The sequence below is a fragment of the Rhinoderma darwinii genome, chromosome 1, assembly GCF_050947455.1.
Source record: "Rhinoderma darwinii isolate aRhiDar2 chromosome 1, aRhiDar2.hap1, whole genome shotgun sequence".
Classification (NCBI taxonomy): Eukaryota; Metazoa; Chordata; class Amphibia; order Anura; family Rhinodermatidae; genus Rhinoderma; species Rhinoderma darwinii.
In genome coordinates, this window is record NC_134687.1 from 556,571,514 (window position 1) to 556,589,687 (window position 18,174).

Here is an 18,174-nt window from a genome sequence, read left to right on the forward strand (position 1 = left end):
AACCGCAACCACTGCACCCCCTGCAGCTACGCCCCTGCCTGAACTTGTGTAAGGCCCTGTTCACACAGAGTTTTTTTGCCTGCACTTCCTTTGCCGTGTTTTTTGCATCGTCTCTCTCTGTGTTTTTCAGCCACGGCCATTGAGCACTGCGAAAATTGCTTTTTCTGCTGCCCATTGATGTCAAAGGGAGGTCAAAGATGGAACCGCCTGAAAAAAGGGCATGACGCTTCTTTTTCGCTCGCAGGAAAAAACGCTTCCGCCTCCCATTGAAATCAATAGGATACGTTTTCAGCCTTTTTATGGCTCTGTTTCTGCGTCAAAAAACGCGCAAAAAACTCTTTGTAAACAGGGCCTAAATGTGTCTAAATGGTCTTTAGCAATGTTTTTGTTTTCTGTAAATATCTTCTCTTCCTGAAGTTATTTTTTCTTTTGGCATGTCTACTTTTGATGAGAACAGTTTTTTTAGAGTCATAAATAAAATAAATGCTCGAGTCTTAAAATTAAGCCCTATTAAAATATAACAGTGAACCTCTAGTGTGAGGACCCTGGCAAACAAATCCCCATATCTAATCTCCCTGAACCCATGTGATCTTCTAAAGCCCCTTTGAGCATGACATAAAAAATGGTCATAATTTTTCCGCTGCTTCTGCCCCTTGGTCTAACAATAGTTAATTCTTTAGATAAACGGCAGTATCTAGTAATATACAGATATTCGCATACTCTCTAAGTATGGTATAAAGCATGCACCATATTAACGGGGTTGTCTACTTTGGAAAATGCCTTTTTTGTTAGAAGGGCCCCTCGCTAAAAAGTTTTTTACAGGGTGTCCTGGTGCTGGGGCCCCCATCTATGAGCTAGAATCTGTAGGAAAACCCAATAGAAAGTATTCATTTACCCTGCATCGCCTCAACAAGAGGAATGAAGCATTACACAGTTCTCATTTAAATGGTCTGTCTGTGTAATACATGGACGTGCCGGATCCTCCAGAGCGAGAGCCTCTCTGTTTATAGCTACTCAACAGATAAGGATCCTAAATTTGTAACAGGGTATTTTAACCCCTTAAGGACGCAGCCTAGTTTTGGCCTTAAGGCTCAGAGCCCATTTTTCAAATCTGACATATTTCACTTTATGTGGTAATAACGTCGGAATGCTTAAACCTACCCAAGCGATTCTGAGATTGTTTTCTCGTGACACATTGGGCTTCATGTTCGTGGTAAAATTTGGTCGATATATTCAGTGTTTATTGGTGAAAAATTGCAAAATTTTGTGAAAATTTTGAAAAAATTGCATTTTTCAGAATTTAAATGCATCTGCTTGTAAAACAGACGGTTATACCACCCAAAATAGTTACTAGTTCACATTTCCCATATGTCTACTTTAGATTGGCATCGTTTTTTGAACATTCTTTTATTTTTCTTGGACGTTACAAGGCTTAGAACATAAACAGCAATTTCTCATATTTTTAAGAAAATTTCAAAAGCCTTTTTTTTAAGGTACCTCTTGAGTTCTGAAGTGGCTTTGTGGGGCCTATGTATTAGAAACCCTGATAAAACACCCCATTTTAAAAACTAGACCCCTCAAAGTATTCAAAACAGCAGTTATAAAGTTTTTTTAACCCTTCAGGCATTTCACAGGAATTAAAGCAAAGTGGAGGTGAAATTTGCAAATTTCATTTTTCTTGCTGAATTTCAATTTTATTCATTTTTTTTTCTGTAACACAGAAGCTTTTACCAGAGAAACACTACTAAATATGTATTTTCCAGATTCTGCAGTTTTTAGAAATGTCCCACATGTGGCCCTACTGCGCTCGTGGACTAAAAGACAAGCCCTAGAAGCAAAGAAGCACCTAGTGCATTTTGAGTCCTCTTTTTTATTAGAATATATTTTAGGCAGCATGCCAGGTTTGAAGAGGTGTTGAGGTGTCAAAACAGTAGGAATCCCCCAATAGTGACCCCATTTTGTAAACTACACCCCTCAAGGAATTCATTTAGGGTTGTTGTTACAATTTTGACCGCACATTTTTTTCACAGCACGTATTTGAATTGGGCTCTGAAATGAAAAAAATGTCATTTTTTCCAATAAAATGTCATTTGTGATCAAAATTTCTTATTTTCACAGGGAACAAAATACCCCATTTTGTTGCCCAATTTGTCCTTAGTGTGGCAGTACCCCATTTGTGGTGATAAACTGCCGTTTGGGCCCATGGGAGGGCTCAGAAGGAAAGGAGCGCTATATGTTTGTTGGAGTCCAGATTTTGTTGGATTGGTTTTCGGGTGCCATGTCGCATTTGCAGAGCCTCAGAGGTATCAAAGCAATGGAAACCCACCAAAAGTGACCCCATTTTGGAAACTACACCCCTCAAGGAATTCATTTATGGGTAATGTGACCATTTAGACCCCATAGTTTCTTCACAGAACTTATTTGAATTGGGCTGGGAATTTAAAAAAAATATATTTTTTCCAATAATATGTCATTTTAGCTCAAAAATTCTTATTTTCACAAGAAATAAAATACTCAATTTTGTTGCCCAATTTGTCCTGAGTGTGGCAATACCCCATTTGTGGTGATAAACTGCCGTTTGGGCCCATGGGAGGCCTCAGAAGGGAAAGAGCGCTGTGTGTTCTTTGGAGTACAGATTTTGTTGGATTGGTTTTCGGGTGCCATGTCACATTTGCAGAGCCCCAGAGGTATCAAAGCAATGGAAACCCACCAGAAGTGACCCCATTTTGGAAACTACACCCCTCAAGGAATTCATTTATGGGTAATGTGACCATTTAGACCCCATAGTTTCTTCACAGAACTTATTTGAATTGGGCTGGGAATGAAAACAAAATTATTTTTGTCAAATAATATGTAGTATTGGCTGAAAATTTCTTATTTTCACAAGAAACAAAATACCCCATTCTGTTGCGCAATTTGTTCTGAGTGCCGCAATACCCCATTTGTTGTGATAAACTGCCGTTTGGGCCCATGGGAGGGCTCAGAAGGAAAGGACCACCATTTGGCCTACTCGGGATTTTCTAGTGCGAAGTCATGTATGCAGAAGCCCCTGAGGTACCAGTACAGTTGAAACCCGCAAGAAGTGACCCCGTTTTAAAAACTACACCCTTAAGGCATTCATCTAGAGGTGTAGTGACCATTTTGACCGGAGACCTACACCCCATAAACTGTAATGTGGGTTCTCCCGGGTATGGCAATACCCTACATGTGGCTGTTATCAGCTGCCTGGACACACAGCAGGGCCCAGAGGGGAAAGACGAGGGGGGATAAGCTGTGCGGAGTGCATCAGGGTAAGTAAAATTGGGGTAAATTATAAACCAAGGGATGTCTGATAAATTTTAAAACACTTTCATACAGAGCTCTGGTTATTCGGGACACGTGTCACATTGATATATTGTGTCCTCCCTTATCCCCCTCTTATAGCAGACTTTGCACCTCTTTTGACTTTTTCCCTTCTTGCCAGTTTGGGGAACTTCCCCTGGAAAGTGTTGCCCTGGTACGATGCGTGTGGGCTCGCTTCCAGAAGTACTGGGTGCCCCCCCTTCTTGGTCCCTAAAGATTAGGTTCTTGATAATCACCTCTTGAAATTCCAGGAAAGTTCCCGTCTGGCCTGCACATCGACGTAGCACGTACGCATTGTACAAAGCCATCTATATGATGTTCCCGGCCAGCTTCTTATACCACACCGCATGGCGCTGTAGGGCTTCAGGGCTTGATCTTACAAGTCCATCCCTCCCATGTACCTATTGTAGTCCAGGATGCAGTCTGGTTTGGGGGTGGCCTTTCCTTCATATATCCTAAACCTGTAGGTATACCCTGATGCACTCTCACAGCTTATACATCTTCACGCCATACCTTGCCCTCTTACCCGGCAGGTACTCGCGGAATTGAACCCTCCCTTTAAAATGTACCAGGGACTCATCAATAGAAATACACTTCTCGGGGGTGTATGCTTGGGAAAACCGGGCACTGGAACGGTCTAATAGGGGTCTCCGTTTATACAAACGGTCAAAACTGGGGTCATCTCGGGGTGGGCACGGCTCATTATCAGTATAATGTAAGAAGCGAAGTATTGCCTCATTTATTTATTTTTTTAGGTTCCAGTTCAGTTCTGAAGTTGCTTTGAGGGGCCCATATATTAGAAACCCCTATCAAATACCCCATTTTAGAAACTAGACCCCTCAAAGTATTCACAACAGCATGTAGAAAGTTTATGAACCCTTTAGGTGTTTCACAAAAATTTAGAGCAAAGTAGAGGTGAAATGTACATTTTTTTTTGTCAGAAAATCCTCTTTATACCATTTTTTTTATAACACAAAAGGATTTATCACAGAAACGCAACTTAATACGTATTGCCCAGATTCTGCAGTTTTGAGAAATATCCCACATGTGGCCCTCGGGCGGTAATGGACGGAAGCACCGGCCTCCGAAGCAAAGGAGCACCTAGTGGATTTTGAGGCCTCTTTTTTATTAGGCACCATGTCCGGTTTGAAGAGGTCTTGTGGTGCCAAAACATTGGGAACCCCCCCAAAAGTGACCCCAATTTGGAAACTAGACCCCTTGAGGAATCCATTGTAGCTTTCTTGGGGTGCATGCGGCTTTTTGATCAGTTTTTATTCTATTTTTAGGTGGCGTGGTGACTAAAAAACAGCAATTCTACTATTGTTTTTTTTTTCATTTTTTTTTTACAGCGTTCACCGTGCGCTATAAATGACATATTCACTTTATTCTGCGTGGCGATACGATTACGGCGATACCAGATGTTTATAGTTTTTTTTTATGTCTTATGGCATTTGCACAATAAAATACGTTTTGTAAACAATCATTCACTTTTTGTGTTACCTTATTCTAAGCGCCATAACGTTTTTATTTTTCAATCAATAAAGCCGTGCGAGGACTTATTTTTTGCGTAACGAACTGTAGTTTCGATCAGTACCATTTTTAGGTACATGCGACTTTTTGATCTCTTTTTATTCCATTTTTTGGGAGGTGAAGTGACCAAAGAATTGTGATTGTGGTTCGGTTTATTATTATTTTATTTTACGGCGTTCACCGTGCGGGATAAATAATGAAATAATTTTGTAGTTCAGGCCGTTACGGACGCGGCGATACCAATTATGTACAGTTTATTTGTTTGTTTATATATTTTTATTAATAATAAAGGACTGATAAGGGAAAAAGGGGGATTTTTACTTTTATTACTTTTAAATCTTTTATTTTCTAATTTTTACACATCTTTTTTTAACTTTTTTTTCACTTTATTACTTTGTCCCACTAGGGGACATGAGGGCAGGAGGCCCTGATCGCTATTCTAATACACTGCACTACATGCGTAGTGCAGTGTATTAGAACTGTCAGCTACTCACTGACAGCAAGCATAGTGGGTCCTGACGTTGTCAGGACCCACTAGGCTTCCGTCTATGGCATAGCCGGACGCCATTGTTTGGTGTCCGGTTGCCATAGTCACCATCGCCGGCCGCTATCGCGTAGCAGGCCGGCGATGGCAGCTTAACCCCTAAAAAGCCGCAATCTCTATAGAACGCGGCTTTTAAGGGGTTAATCAGCGGGGACACAGCGATCGGTCCCCGCTGTAGGAGCTGTGACAGCTGCTGAACAAGACAGCAGCGTCACAGCTCCTGTATGTGTCGGGAGGACGGCCGAAACGGCCGTTACTCCCGAGACGTACTATTACGGCATGGAGCGCGAACGATACAGCTGCCATGACGTAATAGTACGTCAAGGAGCGGGAAGGGGTTAAACTGTGCCTTTTAAACCAGACACGTCCTTTAAAGTGGAAAAACAAGATTGATTTGTAGATTATGACTCCGTTCCTACCTGTTGAAGGCCCTCTCGAGAGGAGTTTGATGTTCTAACAATGTCATCAATTGTCCACCACTGGTGGGCGAGATATAGTGCCACAGCTGTAGAGGAATAATATTGTATCACATAATCTTCTCATGTGTAAAAAACAGGACCGTCTATCCACACCTACGTCTTCCATATTAGTTATTGCATTTTCAACTCTCTCCTTTTTCAAGATATTAATTTCATGAAATGATGCGCAATACTAAAGCTAGTCATATGTTGTAGATTGCCAACAGATTTCTCCCCCAACTTCCCCATAAACATTCATGTTTGGATCAGATGAGCAACTTATCTCCCCTGTGGAACAAGGATTGACAAGTTAAAATCCACAAATGCAGATCCTTTCCCCAAAAGCAGAATTTGGGGGACAATCGGACTCCTCCCATACACATTAGATATCGCCAGTAGATCCTGTGGATGGCTAACTTTAGACTCTGTTCACATCTCATAACAGAAGCCATACAGATGTGCAAGATCTGTTGTATGTCAGCCATAGCAATGTGCCAAAGTGAACGGCAGTAGATAAACCCCATTGACTTATAAAGGGGCTCCACCGGGGTTCCGCCAAGGTTTCCATTGTATTGACAGCAAGAATAGTGCAGCATGCTATGTGATTCTTGCCGCCAAAATTGACAGGAACTACGATAAAGCCCCTGAAAGGGCCCATGAATGCAAATGTGAAGATAGCTTTAGCCAAATGAAACACACAAAAAAATACAAGGAATATACAATAAGGGTATGTTCACACGAGGTCATTACGTCCGTAATTGACGGATGTATTTCGGGCGCAAGTCCCGGACCGAACACACTGCAGGGAGCCGGGCTCCTAGCATCATAGTTATGTACGACGCTAGGAGTCCCTGCCTCGCTGCCGGACAACTGTCTTGTACTGAAAACATGATTACAGTACGGGACAGTTGTCCGGCAGCGAGGCAGGGACAACTAGCGTCGTACATAACTATGATGCTAGGAGTCCGGCTCCCTGCACTGTGTTCGGTCCGGTACTTGCGGCCAAAATACGTCCGTCAATTACGGACGTAATGACCTCGTGTGAACATACCCATAAAAGCATATGCTCTTTCTATTCTACATACATCAGATTAGTTAACATCCTCTAGGTTCAGCAGTCAATAGTTCAATATAGCGTTAATTGTTGAAATATTAGTGACCCACATAAGAAATGTGTCTTTTTCAACTAGCAGACATACAATAATGTTCTTACCTGTGAGAGGATCTCCTGGTGCAAAAAGAGCCAGAATTTTGTGTGTTTGATCTCCTCCATAAAGTGGGACATACCCTACTGTACTAAGGCTGATTGGAACCTGAAAAACATACATTAGGGTTAACATACATGAAGTATTTAATGTTGGCTTACATTGTTGGAATCTCCTTTTTACATTTAGTATTCCCCTAATGACTGCTGCATAGTTTTCTATCCATGATAAATCAATACAGCTCCGCGTAGCTCTATTGTTTACCATGAATGTATTAAGTTGACCCCTAAACGCACCATGACGTAACTGAATGTCATGGATTGTCCTACATTGAGGCACGATGACATATAGTTACGTCATGGAGATCGCAAGGATACAGGAGCTGTGCCCATGCGATCCACAGCAGGAGCCCTACTGTAAATGGCAGATGGGCTCCTGCTGTGATGGCATGACTTTGATCACAGCCGTTTAACCCCTTAGATGCTGTGGTCAATAGTGTGACGTAATCGCTTATCATAACAGCCAGGGGTCTGCCATTAGCAATTGCTGATTAGGCTATGCCAGGAGCATTGCCTAATAGGTTGCCTGTCAGTGTAATACCTACAGGCAATAATACTTTGGCACACTATGAATCTCTTAAAAAAAATAAAGAACATTTTTTTTTCAATAAATATCATTTTATTTTTTAAAAATAGTTCACAATAAAAAAAAACTACATATTTGGTACTACCGCAATCGTAATGACCCATAGAATAAAGATAACTTATTATTTTCACTGCAGGTAAACAACTGAGGAAAAAATGGAAAGTAAATGGCGGAATTGATGGGTTGTTTATTTGCACCCCCCCCCCAATTTTTTTCGATAAAAATGAATCCATAAGGTATATATATATATATATACCGCAAAATAGTACCAATAGAAATGACAAGCCCTCCTGAAACAACAAGCCCTCGCGTTCGACAGAAAAAAAATAAAAAAATATGGGCACCGGAATGTGGCGACACAAAAAAAAAACATGTTTTGTGCCAAAGTAATTATACTGATTTGGAATCACCATATTAATACCAACCCATAGAATAAAGTTAAGTCATGGATGCAAAAATAAGGAATGGCTCTTGAAATGTGATGATGAAAAAACAGGGAAAAAATCATGCTTTGTCCTAAATAGGCTGGTTGTTACGTGGTTAAAGGGTTTTTCCAGTCCCAAAAAATTGATGGCCTCTCCTAAGGATAGGCCATCAATATGTGATCAGTCGCGGTCCAACTCCCAGCACCCCCGCCGATCAGCTGCTTTGAAGGGGCTGCAGCGCTCGTACGAGCGCGGCCATCCTTCATTCCTACTGCTCACACTGTAAATCGCCGACACACTTGTAGCGGCGGTTCACAGTATTACTGCCTTTTACTATTGAACTGTGAACCGCCGATACGAGTGTGACAGAGATTCAGTTTTTTTCCCGCGGTCATCGCATTAGATTCAATGGCCGTGGGCAAAAAATGCTGCAAAAACCTGGGCAAAAAAGCGCAGGCAGGTCAAAATCTGCCTCAAAATTCCTTATGGAATTCTGAGGCAGATTTTTTCTACCTGCAAAAAAACTCTGTGTGAACAGCGCCTTATACTGTTAGTCTCTCAGGTCCAAAGCAAAATGTCTCCACTGTAAAAATAGTGGAATCCTTGTACATATTACCTCTCTTCCATCCCGCGATGATAAATACTCTGGGTTATCAGGGTCAGCACATCGGAGGTAAGACAAATAATCCTCCGAAAGGCTCTCCAGTTCATCATGACTACAGTTCTCCAAGATATCGGCAGGGAAGGCCATTCCTAAAAGCCACACAAAACATTTGTAAAGTATGAATCAAATTTACACAAACTTAACTCAAAATTACTTATAAGCTATTACAAAAACACTATACACAATGCCAAATGGAAAATATTAAACTGTTTTGAGGAATCTGGAGACAGGGAACGTCAGGTTGACCCCCATCCATGCTCTCAAGTGGTTGGTAAAACGCCAAGGAATGGAAAGGAAGTGGGGGCAAAAAAGCACAGGGCCATTCATGCCACAATAAAGCCTCATTTTCCTTTGCACTCTATGTATTTCATTTTCTTGCTGTTATGCTTGTGATTTATTTTTCGAAAGAACGTAAAGGAGGGATTTTTCCCAAGAAAAAGCTGGTGAAATTTGGTAAATATAGCCATACAAATTATTGCCGTTTATAAAGTTGTAATGACTGGTGGTAGTCCATGCCATGCTACACTGCTTTAGCTGGAACCTGTGCTGTATCTACACTGCTGCATCTGGAACCTGTACTGTATCTACACTGATGTATCTGGAACCTGTGCTGTATTTACACTACTGTATCTGGAACCTGTACTGTATCTACACTTCTGTATCTGGAACCTGTGCTGTATCTACACTGCTGTATCTGGAACCTGTGCTATATCCACACTACGGTATCTGGAACCTGTGCTGTATCTACACTACTGTATCTGAAACCTCTGCTGTGTCTATTTTGCTGTATCTAGAACCTGTGCTGTATCTACACTTCTGCATCTGGAACCTGTACTGTATCTACAGTACTGTATCTGGAACCTGTACTGTATCTACAGTACTGTATCTGGAACCTGTACTGTATCTACACTTCTATATCTGGAACCTGTGCTGTATCTACACTACTATATCTAGAACCTGTGCTGTATCTACACTTCTGCATCTGGAACCTGTACTGTATCTACAGTAATGTATCTGGAACCTGTACTCTATCTACAGTAATGTATCTGGAACCTGTACTGTATCTACAGTACTGTATCTGGAACCTGTACTGTATCTACACTGCTGTAATTGGAACCTGTGCTGTATCTGGAACCTGTGCTGTATCTACACTTTTGCATCTGCAAACAGTACTGTATCTACACTACTGTATCTGGAACCTGTGCTGTATCTACACCTCTGTATCTGGGACCTGTACTGTATCTACACTTCTATATCTAGAACCTGTGCTGTATCTACACATCTATATCTGGAACCTGTACTGTTTCTACACTGCTGTATCTGGAACCTGTGCTGTATCTACAATTCTATATCTGGAACCTGTGCTGTATCTACACTACTGTATCTGGAACCTGTACTGTATCTACACTTCTATATCCGGAACCTATACTGTATCTACACTACTGTATCTGGAACCTGTACTGTATCGACACTGCTGTATCTGGAACCTGTGCAGTATCTACACTGCTGTATCTGAAACCTGTGCTGTATGTATAAACTGTGCTGTATCGACATTTCTGTATCTGGAACCTGTGCTGTATCTACACTACTGTATCTGGAACCAGTGCTGTATCCACACTACTGTATCTGGAAACTGTGCTTTATCTACACTACTGTATCTGAAACCTCTGCTGTGTCTATTTTGCTGTATCTAGAACCTGTGCTGTATCTACACTTCTGCATCTGGAACCTGTACTGTATCTACAGTACTGTATCTGGAACCTGTACTGTATCTACACTGCTGTATCTGGAACCTGTGCTGTATCTACACTGCTGTAATTGGAACCTGTGCTGTATCTACACTGCTGTATCTGGAACCTCTGCTGTATCTACACTTTTGCATCTGCAAACAGTACTGTATGTACACTACTGTATCTGGAACCTGTGCTGTATCTAGAACCTGTGCTGTATCTACACCTCTGTATCTGGGACCTGTACTGTATGTACACTACTGTATCTGGAACCTGCACTGTATCTGAAACCTGTACTGTATCTACACTGCTGTATCTGGAACCTGTGCTGTATCTACAATTCTATATCTGGAACCTGTGCTGTATCTACACTACTGTATCTGGAATCTGTGGTGTATCTAGAAGCTGTGCTGTATCTACACTTCTATATCTGGAACCTGTACTTTATCTACTCTACTGTATCTGGAACCTGTGCTGTATATACACTGCTGCATCTGGAACCTGTGCTGTATATACACTGCTGTATCTGGAACCTGTGCTGTATCTACACTGCTGTATCTGGGACTTGTGCTGTATCTCCTGTAACGTCTGGCCGCAAACCGTCGTTCTGACTTACCCTATGACGGCCGCGGCCATGGACGTGTGAGTTCTCGGCGGCATATGCCTCCTGAGAGACGCCGGCACTCACTTACTAGTTCAGAGACTGTCTCCCTTAGGGCGCGCGCACGACATTAAAGGGCCAGTGCGCGTCCTGTTGCAGAGAATCTGCAATTAGCCCAGAATGCTGCTGGACTATAAAAATGGCTCTGCCCTCTTGACCATTGCCTGAGCGTTGTTGTGTTACCTATAGTTTGTCTTGCAAATGGTCTCCTAGTGTTTTCCAGTTCCCAGTGTTACCCGTTCCTGCTGCCTGTACCCTATATCCCATGCTACGGTGCCTCTGTGCCATTTAGAGTTGAAGTCGAGTTGTGTCTTCCGCTGCATCTACTGTGTCACACCTCGCCGGGTGTCTGTCTACGGCCGGAGCCTCATCTTAAGCCTGAATCACCTCTACTGTCTACATTGCCTCAGGTACCCTTTCTGGACTATAGACATTGTATTGTACCTGATTGGCCAGCTGCTATCCTGCTACGCAGTACGGCCCAGTGGGTCCACACCCCGCGCCGTCACAGTACGCTCAGGCCATGGACCCCGCTGGTCAATTAAAGGGCCTATCACCCTCCCAAGCCATGCAGGCGGACCTGCAGGATCTGCGAGCACGACAGGATCAACTTCTTGTGGCAGTAGACTCCATGGCACAACAGGGGCGCTAGCTGCTTCCTTCTCTGCTCCTGTTCAAGCTCCTCCGATTGACCCTCCTGCTACACCTCCTGGCAGCTCCGGTTCTGATCCTCAGTTCTTGCTGCCATTGCCACCTCGTTTCCATGGAGACGCAAGTACGTGCAGGGGATTTCTTAACCAGTGTCATACCCACTTCACCGTGCACGCCAGAGCATTTCCTTTAGACGGAGCCAGGATCGACTTCATTATTTCCTTACTTGCCGGCAAGGACCTGGCATGGGTGAACCCAATCTGGGAACGACAGGGACCCGAGACTTCCAGGGGTTCGTGTGGTTATTCCGTACGGTGGACGAGTCTCGTCGGCAGCCACTGCTATGCTGAACCTTCACCAGGAGTACGCCTCCATGGGCGAATACACCATCCAGGTTCTGGACCCTGGCAGGTTAACTGTCCTGGAGCAATGAGGCGTTGGTAGCTTCCTTCTGGCATGGCCAATCGTCCGAGATCAAGGACGAACTTTCTGCTCAGGATCTACCATCTACCTTGCACGACCTGATTCTACTTGCTACTCGAGTGGACATAAGGCTCAGAGAAAGATCTCAAGTAGTTCGACAAGAGAGACGGCTTCCTAGACTAGCGCCCAACTTCCAGCAACCCCTCTTGCCTTCTTCTACTACTCCACCCAAGGTCCCGATGCAGGTGGATCGGCTTAAACTGTCAGTTCAAGAGTAATAGAGCAGACGCACCTCTGGACACTGTCTATATTGCGGACTCGCTGGCCATGTCGTGCGTCTGTGTTCCCAGAAGCCCAAAAAAACCAGCGCCTAGGATTGGTTGGAGTGACAACCCTGGGCGGTACAGCATTTAATAGAGAACTCTCTTTCAAACTGTTCATTCCTGTGACCATCGTTGCTGGCGAGAGGCCCCATCCGGTCTCTGCCAACCTGGACTCTGGCTCTGCAGCCAATTTCATCTGCCAAGACCTTGTGGATCTTCTTAATTTGCCCACTGTTCTGCTGGAAAGGCCGTTGATCATTGCCTCGGTAGATGGTCTGCCACTGCCTGACCCAATTTAGTCTGTAACCAAGCCGTTGAGGCTTCAAGTGGGAGCCCTTCACTGTGAGCTCATCTCCCTGTTTGTCCTGCCCAAGGCCGTCAACGCTGTGCCGCTGCATTTGCCTTGGCTCCTTCTACACGCTTCAGTCCTGGATTGGAACTCCGGAGAATTTCTCCAGTGGGGACCCAAGTGTCTCAACCGCTGCCTAGGGCATATCCATTCTGCATATGGTCTCAGTTCGAGGGGTCCAATCGACCGTGAAGTTCTGAAGAGCACTCTGCGGTCTCCTCGGTGTAAAGTTGGACTTCTGCTCGGCCTACCATCTTCAGTCCAATCGTCAAGTCGAGAGTGTTAACCAGATTATGGAGAACTATCTGCGGCACTTTGTCTCCAGGCAGCATGATGACTAGGTGCAGCTGCCTGAGTTCTCCTATAATAACCATACTAGTGAGTCCACCACCTCCAGTCCGTTCTTCATTGTCTACGGCCAACATCCTCGAATACCTCTTCCTGTTTCTACTATGTCCCAGGTGAAGCAGCTGACTCTACCTTCAGGGACTTTCTGCAGATATGGCAACAAACCCGATCTTCTACTCTGCTGGCGGTGGACCGAATGAAGAGAAAGGCAGACACTAGAAGACAAGAACCTCCCCAGTTTCTTCCAGGTACGAAAGTCTGGCTGTCTTCCAGGAATATCCGGCTGAGGGTGGCGTATTGCAAATTTGACCCCAGGTTACTCGGACCCTTTGAGATTCTGCTGCAAATTAATCCTGTGCTTTACAAGCTTCGGCTGCCTCCTACCCTTAAGATCCCTAACTCCTTCCATGTCTCCCTGCTGAAGCCCATGGTCATGAACCAGTACTCCAGGCTCCTGGCAGCTCGTCAGGGACTTTCGAAGTGAGGGAGATCCTGGCCACCAAGAAAGTGGGAGGAAGGACTTTTTATTTGGTGGATCGGAGGGGATTTGGTCCAGAGCAGAGACCTTGGGAGCCAGAGAACATCGATGCCCCTGTCCTCGTGAAGAAGTTTCTCTCCCGATCTGGTCCCAAGAAGAGGGGGCGTAAGAGGGGTGATACTGTAACGTCTATGGCCGCGGACCGTCGTTCTGACTTACCCTCTGACAGCCGCGGCCATGGACGTGTGAGTTCTCGGTGGCATCTCCCTCCTAAATGACACCGGCACTCACTTCCTGGTTCAGAGTCTGTCTCCGGTAGGACGTCCGCGCTCGCTTGTGCACTGTCTTAAAGGGCCAGTGCGCGTCCAGTTGCAGTGTCTGTCTACTGCCAGAGCCTCATCTTAAGCCTGAATCACCGCTACTGTCTACATTGCCTCAGGTACCCTTTCTGGACTATAGACATTGTTATGTACCTGTTTGGCCAGCTGCTATCCTGCTACGCGGTACGGCCCAGTGGATCCACACCCCGCGCCGTGATATCTACACTGCTGTATCTGGAACCTGTACTGTATCTACACTACTGTATCTGGAACCTGTGCTGTATCTACACTACTGTATCTGCAACCTGTGCTGTATCTACACTACTGTATCTGGAACCTGTGCTATATCTACATTGATGTATCTGGAACCTGTGCTGTATCTACACTGATGTATCTGGAACCTGTACTGTATCTACACTGCTGTATCTGGAACCTGTACTGTATCTACACTACTGTATCCAGAACCTGTGCTGTATCTACACTGCTGTATCTGGAACACGAGCTGTATCTACACTACTGTATCTGGAACCTGTGCTGTATCTACACTACTGTATCTGGAACCTGTGGTATATCTACACTGATGTATCTGGAACCTGTGCTGTATCTACACTGCTGTATCTGGAACCTGTACTGTATCTACACTGCTGTATCTGGAACCTGTGCTGTATCTACACTTCTGTATCTGGAACCTGTGCTGTATCTACACTTCTATATCTGGAACCTGTGCTGTATCTACACTGCTGTATCTGTAACCTGTTCTGTATCTATACTGCTGTATCTGGAACCTGTGCTGTAGCCACACTACTGTATCTGGAACCTGTGCTGTATCTACACTTATGTATCTGGAACATGAGCTGTATCTACACTGCTGTATCTGGAACCTGTTCTGTATCTACACTGCTGTATCTGGAACCTGTGCTGTATCCACAGTACTGTATCTGGAACCAGTGCTTGAACAGATCCTGTCACTTACACTACTGTATCTGGAACCTGTGCTGTATCTACATTTCTATATCTGGAACCTGTGCTGTATCTACACTACTGTATCTGGAACCTGTGGTACATCTACACTGCTGTATCTGGAACCTGTACTGTATCTACACTTCTATATCTGGAACATGTACTGTATCTACACTACTGTGTCTGGAACCTGTGCTGTAGCTACACTACTGTATCTGGAACCTGTGCTGTATCTACACTGCTGTATCTGGAACCTGTGCTGTATCTACACTGCTGTATCTGGAACCTGTACTGTATCTACACTGCTGTATCTGGAACCTGTGCTGTATCTACACTTCTGTCTCCGGAACCTGTGCTATATCTACAGTAATGTATCTGGAAAATTAGCTGTATCTACACTGCTGTATCTGGAACCTGTTCTGTATCTACACTGCTGTATCTGGAACCTGTGCTGTATCCACACTGCTGTATCTGGAACATGAGCTGTATCTACACTGCTGTATCTGGAACCTGTGCTGTATCTACACTGCTGTATCTGGAACCTGTACTGTATCTACACTGCTGTATCTGGAACCTGTGCTGTATCTACACTTCTGTCTGGAACCTGTACTGTATCTACACTGCTGTATCTGGAACCAGTGCTGTATCTACACTGCTGTATCTGGAACACGACATGTATCTACACTGCTGTATCTGGAACCTGTGCTGTATCTACACTTCTATATCTGGAACCTGTGCTGTATGTACACTACTGTATCTGGAACCTGTGGTATATCTACACTGATGTATCTGGAACCTGTGCTGTATCTACACTGCTGTATCTGAAACCTGTGCTGTATCTACTCTACTGTATCTGGAACCTGTGCTATATCTACACTGATGTATCTTGAACCTGTGCTGTATCTACACTGATGTATCTGGAACCTGTGCTGTATCTACACTGCTGTATCTGGAACCTGTACTGTATCTACACTGCTGTATCTGGAACCTGTACTGTATCTACACTGCTGTATCTGGAACCTGTGCTGTATCCACACTGCTGTATCTAGAACACGAGCTGTATGTACACTACTGTATATGGAACCTGTGCTGTATCTACACTTCTATATCTGGAACCTGTGCTGTATCTACACTACTGTTTCTGGAACCTGTGGTATATCTACACTGATGTATCTGGAACCTGTACTGTATCTACACTACTGTATCTGGAACCTGTGCTATATCTACAGTGATGTATCTGGAACATTAGCTGTATCTACACTGCTGTATCTGGAACCTGTGCTGTATCTACACTACTGTATCTGGAACCTGTGCTGTATATACACTACTGTATCTGAAACCAGTGCTGTATCTACACTGCTGTATCTGGAACCTGTGCTGTATCTACAATTCTATATCTGGAACTTGTGCTGTATCTACACTACTGTATCTGGAACCTGTGCTGTATCTACACAGCTGTATCTGGAACCTGTGCTGTATCTACACTACTGTATCTGGAACCTGTGCTGTATCTACACTGCTGTATCTGGAACCTGTGCTGTACTTACACTTATGTAACTGGAACCTGTGCTGTATCTACACTACTGTATCTGGAACCTGTGCTGTATTTACACTTATGTATCTGGAACCTGTGCTGTATTTACACTACTGTATCTGGAACCTGTGCTGTATCTACACTGCTGTATCTGGAACCTGTGCTGTATTTACACTTATGTATCTGGAACCTGTGCTATATCTACACTGCTGTATCTGGAACCTATACTGTATCTACACTACTGTATCTGGAACCTGTGCTATATCTACAGTGATGTATCTGGAACATTAGCTGTATCTACACTGCTGTATCTCGAACCTGTGCTATATCTACACTGATGTATCTGGAACCTGTGCTGTATCTACACTTCTGTATCTGGAACCTGTACTGTATCTACACTGCTGTATCTGGAACCTGTGCTGTATCTACACTGCTGTATCTGGTACACGAGCTGTATCTACACTACTGTATCTGGAACCTGTGCTGTATCTACACTTCTATATCTGGAACCTGTGCTGTATCTACACTGCTGTATCTGGAACCTGTCCTGTATCTACACTGCTGTATCTGGAACCTGTACTGTATCTACACTGCTGTATCTGGAATCTGTGCTGTATCTACACTTCTGTGTCTGGAACCTGTGCTATATCTACAGTGATGTATCTGGAACATTAGCAGTATCTACACGGCTGTATCTGGAACCTGTTCTGTATCTACACTGCTGTATCTGGAACCTGTGCTGTATCCACACTGCTGTATCTGGAACACGAGCTGTATCTACACTACTGTATCTGGAACCTGTGCTGTATCTACACTACTGTATCTGGAACCAGTGCTGTATCTACACTGCTGTATCTGGAACCTGTGCTGTATCTACACTACTGTATCTGGAACCAGTGCTGTATCTACACTGCTGTATCTGGAACCTGTGCTGTATTTACACTTATGTATCTGGAACATGAGCTGTATCTACACTGCTGTATCTGGAACCTGTGCTGTATCTACACTGATGTATCTGGAACCTGTGCTGTATCTACACTTCTGTATCTGGAACCTGTACTGTATCTACACTGCTGTATCTGGAACCTGTGCTGTATCTACACTGCTGTATCTGGTACACGAGCTGTATCTACACTACTGTATCTGGAACCTGTGCTGTATCTACACTTCTATATCTGGAACCTGTGCTGTATCTACACTGCTGTATCTGGAACCTGTCCTGTATCTACACTGCTGTATCTGGAACCTGTACTGTATCTACACTGCTGTATCTGGAACCTGTGCTGTATCTACACTTCTGTGTCTGGAACCTGTGCTATATCTACAGTGATGTATCTGGAACATTAGCTGTATCTACACGGCTGTATCTGGAACCTGTTCTGTATCTACACTGCTGTATCTGGAACCTGTGCTGTATCCACACTGCTGTATCTGGAACACGAGCTGTATCTACACTACTGTATCTGGAACCTGTGCTGTATCTACACTACTGTATCTGGAACCAGTGCTGTATCTACACTGCTGTATCTGGAACCTGTGCTGTATCTACACTACTGTATCTGGAACCAGTGCTGTATCTACACT

At 44.1% G+C, this 18,174-nt stretch overlaps 1 protein-coding gene across 3 annotated transcripts in view; it reads right to left on the minus strand.

Moving 5' to 3' along the window:
- The window catches only part of FAM169A (family with sequence similarity 169 member A), a 132,218-nt gene that overhangs the window by 48,965 nt on the left and 65,079 nt on the right, over nt 1–18,174 (minus strand). For all 3 annotated transcript variants that reach the window (XM_075838310.1, XM_075838291.1, XM_075838300.1), the window contains exons 2-4: nt 8,766–8,902; nt 7,088–7,187; nt 5,836–5,921 (exon numbers count right to left, since the gene is read on the minus strand). In XM_075838310.1, coding sequence (XP_075694425.1) covers nt 5,836–5,921; nt 7,088–7,187; nt 8,766–8,900 — 321 coding nt within the window. In that variant the 5' untranslated portion in view covers nt 8,901–8,902. The remainder of the gene's footprint in view (nt 1–5,835; nt 5,922–7,087; nt 7,188–8,765; nt 8,903–18,174) is intronic.